This window comes from Thunnus albacares, chromosome 2, assembly GCF_914725855.1.
Source record: "Thunnus albacares chromosome 2, fThuAlb1.1, whole genome shotgun sequence".
NCBI classification, from domain to species: domain Eukaryota; kingdom Metazoa; phylum Chordata; class Actinopteri; order Scombriformes; family Scombridae; genus Thunnus; species Thunnus albacares.
In genome coordinates this window covers 38,669,000-38,676,499 of record NC_058107.1, presented here as the reverse complement: position 1 = coordinate 38,676,499, position 7,500 = coordinate 38,669,000, and the positions used below count along the sequence as shown (strand labels likewise).

General features: G+C 42.1%; 1 protein-coding gene across 2 annotated transcripts in view; it reads right to left on the bottom strand.

The window, feature by feature from the left end:
* LOC122968665 (far upstream element-binding protein 3-like) overlaps positions 1-7,500 on the bottom strand; it is a 30,502-nt gene that overhangs the window by 10,240 nt on the left and 12,762 nt on the right. For both annotated transcript variants that reach the window (XM_044334065.1, XM_044334055.1), the window contains exons 8-14: positions 6,532-6,630; positions 6,318-6,419; positions 6,131-6,233; positions 3,693-3,793; positions 3,423-3,561; positions 314-474; positions 1-24 (exon numbers count right to left, since the gene is read on the bottom strand). The exon at positions 1-24 is cut by the window's left edge and continues 47 nt beyond it. In XM_044334065.1, the coding sequence (XP_044190000.1) occupies positions 1-24; positions 314-474; positions 3,423-3,561; positions 3,693-3,793; positions 6,131-6,233; positions 6,318-6,419; positions 6,532-6,630 (729 nt within the window). The remainder of the gene's footprint in view (positions 25-313; positions 475-3,422; positions 3,562-3,692; positions 3,794-6,130; positions 6,234-6,317; positions 6,420-6,531; positions 6,631-7,500) is intronic.

The following is a 7,500-nucleotide window of genomic DNA, read 5'->3' as shown; positions in this document are numbered from 1 at the left end:
TCCATTACTCATAATACCTGAACCCTGGAGGAGCACAGAGAGGATGAATGGAGACTGATGACTGTCACTGAGCAGAAGGTCCTGATGGGACTGAACCCAGACCATCCTGCTGTTCCACACATCCAGACTGTAGTTTATTTCACTACAGTCTGGATGTTTGTAAAGCAGCAGCACTTTATTATTATATTGTGTGAAGTGACTTCATTAATCTCAGAGCTGATGAACTGGTTTATGAACTCTATGAAGTGCTTGAAAATGTCGTCTTGTTTTTATTTTTAGAGAAGGCTTCTGAGGGTGCGTTTGTTTTGCGTACCCCGATCTTGTCGTCTATGAGTTGGCGGGCCAGGTCCATCTGCTGGGCGGTGCCTCTGATGGTGAAGACCCGGGTGTTGGGGTCGGTGGAGGGGGGCGGGTTCCTCTGCAGCTCCACATGAGCTCCAGACTGCTGGTTAATACTCTTAATGGTTTCTCCACCTGCACACACACACACACACACAAATAAATCATAAAGTCATTATTGATCTCATTATTAACTAAACTGACAGGCTGCAGGTCGGGGGGGGGGGGGGGGGGGGGGGGGGGGGGGGGGGGGGGGGGGTATAGTAACAAAAAGAGGAACTTTGGCACTAAAAAGACTGTAACGTTGAAAGATATCTACTGGATTTGACTCATTTGGACGCTGAAGCTTCATATTAGCTTCAGATCAACCAGGACGTCGGTGCATCATGAAGCTTTAATGTTCATTTGATGACTGACTGCTGGTTGAAGACACATCTGAAACATTGTGAACTCGTCCTTGAAGTCGTTGACACAAACAAAAGAAACTAGAAGCAGCCAGTTGTTGGTGGGAGCAGCTCTCCTCCTCCTCCTCCTCCTCCTCCTCCTCCTCCTCCTCCTCCTCCTCCTCCTCCTCCTCCTCCTCCTCCTCCTCCTCCTCCTCCTCCTCCCCTCCTCCTCCTCCTCCAGACAACAGAGCATCCTGAGGTCATTAACTCTTTGTTAACCAAATGAAGAGCATTAATAGAGCTTTTATGAGGTGGAGAGAGATGTGATTTCACTCTCTGTCTGAATGAATCTACAGAGACGCGTTCAGGAGAAGTTTCCTGTTTCTAAAACACAAAGATGTTCAGTTCACCGAGATAATCATATATATATATATATATATATATATATATATATATATATATATATATATATATATATATATATATATATATATATATATATATATATATATATGCTTAATGAATCGCTGTGATTAACAGGCTTTAATGAAAGCGTGTGTGTGCGTTTAGACATGAGGACAACCTGCGACACACACACACACACACACACACACACACACACACACACACACACCATATGGTGTCTAAACACTCGGTACTTGACATTTCTTTTGCTCTGTTGCTTTTATGTTCGAAGCTGCTGGTCGACCCTCTTGACCTCCCAACACACACACACACACACACACACACACACACACACACACACACACACACACACACACACACACACACAGTCAGGCTGGTGAATGAATGGTTGATGGGTTTTAAGGAGGTTTTTAAATAGAATCTTTGACCCTCGTCTTCGTCATCGTTGTTTTCGGGTCTGAAATGTTTAAATTGAAGTATTTTCAGCAGCAAACAGTCTCGTCTTTAACATGAACAATGAATCCTTTACGAGACCTTTTTAAGACCATAAAAAGGTTTATTTTACAGGTCTGGAGATGATGTTCAGCTGATATATTTACAAATAATCTATTCTATTAATTTCTTGTGTAATTTAGAGAGTTTAGATTTTGTCGGGTGCTGAGCAGCAGGTCTCTCCTACAAACAGGAAATACACAATTCAACACATTCATTCATTTAGTTTTCTTTAATGAATCATGAAGAAGCTATAATTAGTACCAAATGACATCACTCTAGGGGACTTCCTGGAAATGTTTAGGAAATCAGTAAGAAATGATGTCATGAGCTGCAACTAACGATTATTTTCATTATCAATGAATCTGTCGATTATTTTCACAATGAATCGATTAGTTGTTTGGTCTGTAAAATGTCTTTTATAAATGGCTTCATTCACACACTGATCTACCACGCAGGCTGCTGCCATCACTGGGGTAGGAAGGAGAGGAGGATCAACAGCACATGACCCCAAAATATTCAGCTCACTGTCACCAGAAAATATTCACATTTGACTCAAAACAGTTGGTAAAAGACTGACTGATCGTTGCAGCTCTAAAATACAAACATAAAACTCTTTGAACAGATGAGACTGAGGTTTATTACATCATCTGTATCAACATGCTGATACGACAACTAACAGCCACCGAGTCCAAACTACAGTTAAAGAGCCAAAAAAACGTGAAAATCAGTTATTACAATGTGCCCATAAAGGTTACTTTTAGTCACAACATAACGTAGATAATAACCACAGACTGTATGTAAATATGGACGTAGTTACCGTGACGACATCCGTTGGTTTCTGAAGAGCGGTTTTGAAGCTCAAAGCGAGCCGCTCCGGCCGTCGCCATCTTGGCAGTGTGTGACGCTGCCTAACTCCCAGCCAATCAAAAATGGGCAAAGAGGCGGGCCGAACGGCTGAAACAAGCCACCTAGCGGCTGGTGGACCTGTCACTCAAAGCAGCCATGTCCTTCATTATGCAGAACTTTACGGCTTAATAAAATTTAAACGGGTGAGTTATAAAAAGATTCCCCCCCCGTACAGTTGTCATGAAAGAGGAAATTAGCTACAGAGACCAAAACCGTTGTTTGTACCAGACTGTAAACATGTTTATATCTGCTGTAAAGTTGGACATTTTAACATGGAGGTCTATGATTGACTCACTTTGGAGCCTCAAGTGGTCGTTCAAGGAACTGCAGTTTGGCTTCATTTTACAGCCCCGGAGGTTGCTGCTTGATAACAGCTGATAACCTGCTGCAGGTTACAGGACTGTGTGAATCCAGGCAGCAGTTTCTGTTTGTGACGAGGTTTTATTATTATTATTATTATTATTATTATTATTATTATTATTATTATTATTATTATTATTATTATTACAGGAGGTGAAGCCACACGAGTCGAGCGGGTTCTACGCTGCCTGTCGGGTATCTAACGCCCGCTGGATCCTTACTGGGATCATTTGATACTCGAGTTGAAACAGATTTTAAAGAGTCAGTCTTGTGGTCATGACTGATCTGGTGCTTGTCAATGAATCATTATTTATTAATCTTTGTGTCTTGTGTTGTTCTGTGTGTATTTTATTGTTGAGTTTTGTGTATTGATCAGATTAACAGATTTTATTTACACATCTGATCTAATCACAAACCACCTCCAGATGTGGACTCAGCTGATCTGATCTCATTCTGACTGTAATAACAGCTGCTCAGACGGCGGTGTGTGTGTGTGTGCGCCCGCCCTACCTTTGCCGATGACCAGGCCACACTTGTCAGCAGGGATGGTGTAGGTCACTTCCTGTAGAGGACCGGGAGAGCCCATAGTCCAATCACCACGACCTCTGACCCTCCCGCTCCGCAGGGCCGAGCCAAAACCGTCACGCTCCTACAAAAACAAGCGAACACAAAACGATGAGTCGTGTGAATCATTAATGTTTAGTGCCGGCTGTGTGTGTGTGTTTGTGTGTGTTTGTGTGTGTTTGTGTGTGTTTGTGTGTGTTTGTGTGTGTGTGTTACCTGTGCGGTCTGAATCAGCTCATTGATGAGGTGGACTGCATGCTGACAGCGGTCCGGCTGACCCATCACCATGGCAACACGCTCTGGACTGATGCCATCATCTGGAGGACAGAGAGGTCAGAGGTCAGTAAGTAAAAGGCTCGTCTATAAAAGATCTATAAAAGTTTTTAGAAGCCGCTTAAAAACACTGACGGATCGCTGAAGATGATTCCAGACGGTTGGAGCTAAAGCTGCAGAGGAGCAGAGGAAGAATAAAAGGCTGAGATTTGGGGAACGAAGTGGTCGGGAAGTGGAATGAGGAAGGAGGAGATCAGAGATGTTACTGGAGGTCATGCAGAGTCTTGTCTTGTAGTTGATTCTGTATTTTACAGGAAGCCAGCGGAGGGAAGCAAGAACAGGGCTAACACTGGACCTACGGCTGGTTCTAGTTCAGTTAGACCAGATAAATCTGATGTTTACGATATTTCTTAGCTGAAGAAAACAGGACTGGACGAGTTTAGTGACATGATGGTCAAAAGTCATGTACTGGTCAAAGACGATACCAAGACTTAGTGGTAGGATTGATTATTGAATGAAATGGACCAATAAACTGATAAACTGCAGAGTTAACAGGTCCAATTAAAAGAACTTCTGTCTCGGCAGGGTTTAGGTCGAGGAAATTAAGAGACAACCGATCTTTGGTGGCAGCTGAGCAATCACGGAGGGAGGACGGTTGATTCAGGTTATTAAAAATAAATCTGTGTATCGTCTGCATAACAGCGACATGACGGCTGAACAAATGACCCAGAGGAGGCAGATGGGTCCAAGGACCGACCCCTGAGGGACTCCACACAGCAGACACCTGATTATTGATACAGACATTAAAATATCTACTAGTAAGATAAGACTGGAACCAGTTTAAAGCTTTACCAGAGATGCCAACTCTTCCTGCAACCTATCAAGTAGTAAACTCAATAATAACTAACTGCTGTAAATTAACTAGTTTAAACTGGTTTATTCTGGTGTAAATGCACCAGTTTAAACTGGATTATACCAATTTAAACAGGCTAGTTTTAATCTCAATAATCCCTCTGTAAACTGATCAGTTGGATGATACTGCTGACAAACATACTAGTTAGGGACCGAGGAGGTAAAACTGTAAAACAGTAGGGTCCTCGCCTCTTTCTTTCTTTATTAATACGCCACTTCAACCCTAAATTTGACCCCCTAAACATGCTCAAAAACTCACCAAATTTGGCACGCACATCAGGTCTGGTGAAAAATTTGATAAATTGTAAAAATTAACCCCTAAAGAGCCAAAATGTGCTCTCTAGCGCCACCTATGTAACTGAAATGGCCGCCACGGCCCGTAGGAATGTCGTAGAGAGATCAAACCAAAACTCAACTATCCGTCTCATCAAGACCTATAAATCATACATGACACCCCTGACCTAAATCCAACAGGAAGTCCGCGATCTCAATTTCAAAATAAGACTTTGACCCAATTTTGGACCCCGAACAAACACTATCTCCTCCGAGGGCGTTAATGGTGTCGGCTTCAAACTTTAATACATGACTTATCACACTGTGCTGAAAAAAGTTGTTAAAAACTTTGTAATAACTCGAACGGTTTGGATTTTATAAGCCCTGAAAGTTGCAGTGCTACATCACCCTTACAATGTAAACCAATGGGGAGGCAATCTATGGGCATGAACTTTGTGTCAAACAGAGGCTTCTGACGTCTAAACTATAAGTCTGACCACTTTCAAACCTGTAGCAATGGATTCTCAATGAAATTTCCCACTAAAATATGATTTTTAATGTAAGATTTGGCCAAAGTCATGGGATTTATGAGGAGATTTCACAAGAAGCGTACTCTAAAATCCTCCTCTCCAACTGCTCCTGGTGATGTCACTCCCTCAGTGCTGTGAAACATTCCGCAATACACACTCATTATAAAATCACAGGAGGAGCAAGAAAAGACTTTAAAACTCACACTCTAATATCTCAAAAACAATAAAAGATAGAAAAAACATGTAAATTCAAGATTTGTAGGTCAAAGTCTCGTGACTCATTTAAAGTTCAAATGAAGTTTGTATCTAAAACTATGTGGAAGCAGTAAATGTTCAAAAAGGTGTGGGTTCACTCACACTCTCCATTCAAATATATGAGTATTTTTCTGTGTCCAGCTGCAGTTACTTATTGTCTCTACACACCTGACAGTACACATGTCAATCAAACTTTCAAAATAAAAGCACACCACACCTGTAAGAAATATCGCTCATTTTTAAAAAGCAAAATGATCTGATCCCGACGGGCCAGAGTGCGAGGTCCTGACCAACGCTGCTTGCAGCTTTAATTTTAATCTGTGTTACATTGGTGTAAAAAAGCCAGTTTTAAACTGGATTATACTGGTGTTAACAGAACAGTTAAACTGGATTATCCTGGTGTAAACAGACCTGCTTTAAACTGGATTCGGACTCCTGCGTCATTCTGGATCTTCTTAATCATTTCTCCGTTCCGGCCGATCACGATGCCGACAGCAAACCTGGGAACTGGAACCTGGAGAGAGAACGGAGACAGATCAGACCTGAATCTTCCTCCTAAAAACACAGATTTAAGGTGCGTTTGTTTTGTGAGTCGTACATCCAGGCTGGTTCCTCCCAGTCGGGCGGTGAAGTCGTTGCGTCCCGACCTGAAATCTCCGTCCTTCTCCCGGATCACCTCCAACACCAACTCCCTCGCTGCCTGAAAGAGGAGACGAGGTGACCAGAGTCCGTGTCAGATGTATGATGTGGTTTTGAGAACGTATTAAGTCGGTGAAGGTCCTCACAGGTATAGAGCATAAACGTCGAAGTACCTGCACTTTGTATGGGTCTCCAGAGATACGAAGAGGTTTGTCAGCTCCTGTCGGCATCGGACCATCCTGGATCATCATCATCTTCACCCCTGCCCGCTCCTAACACACAAACACACACGTATATTACTGACTATGAGTATGACTCTACGGCTGTGGGTCTGTTCGACTCGTTTGATAGCAGGATAAACGCGTGTCTGGTGATTTAAATAATAAAGAGTCTCTCTTACTGTCGGTGATCCTGCAAGTATTTAATATCACATCAATATCATTTTGTTCTGATCCTTCCACTGCAGCTCAACAGGGAAACAGAAAGCAGCGTAACATCATTGATTATTATTCAAATCTCCAGACATGCAAACAGGACCAGTTAGGATCTAATATTAATTAATGTTAATTGACAGTGTTTCCTGGTTGAGGAAGGATTATTAAATACATGCAGCGATCACCCCATTAAGACAGATGCTGTGCTCATTTATGCACCAGACACAGCAGCGTAACTTCATTGATTATCTATCTATCTATCTATCTATCTATCTATCTATCTATATCTATATCTATATCTATCTATAGCGAGCACAGTCAATGACAGTGTTTTTGTAGAGATGCAGTGGGGGCGGATAATATAGATAAAACAATATAAGTGAAGAACAAGTTATTTTCTGGTTTCGGTTTAAATTCTATCCCAACTGCCGATTTGAAGACGAAAACAGGAAAAGCACGTGAATTTCTGTTTTATTAATTCACAGGAGAAACATATAATTTATTCTATAATCCTGTTGAACTCAGCTCTGGACGGAGGAGACACGGACCGCTGTGGATGTGTAATCTTATACTGGGTGACATGAACTGAGACTGGAATGATAAGTCCTCCAAACCCTTTAAAAGGTCTGAATCACAGATCAGATAGAACTGGAAATACAAGATGCTCAGTTTTGGATCTGATATTCACGGATCAATCACGGTCATCCA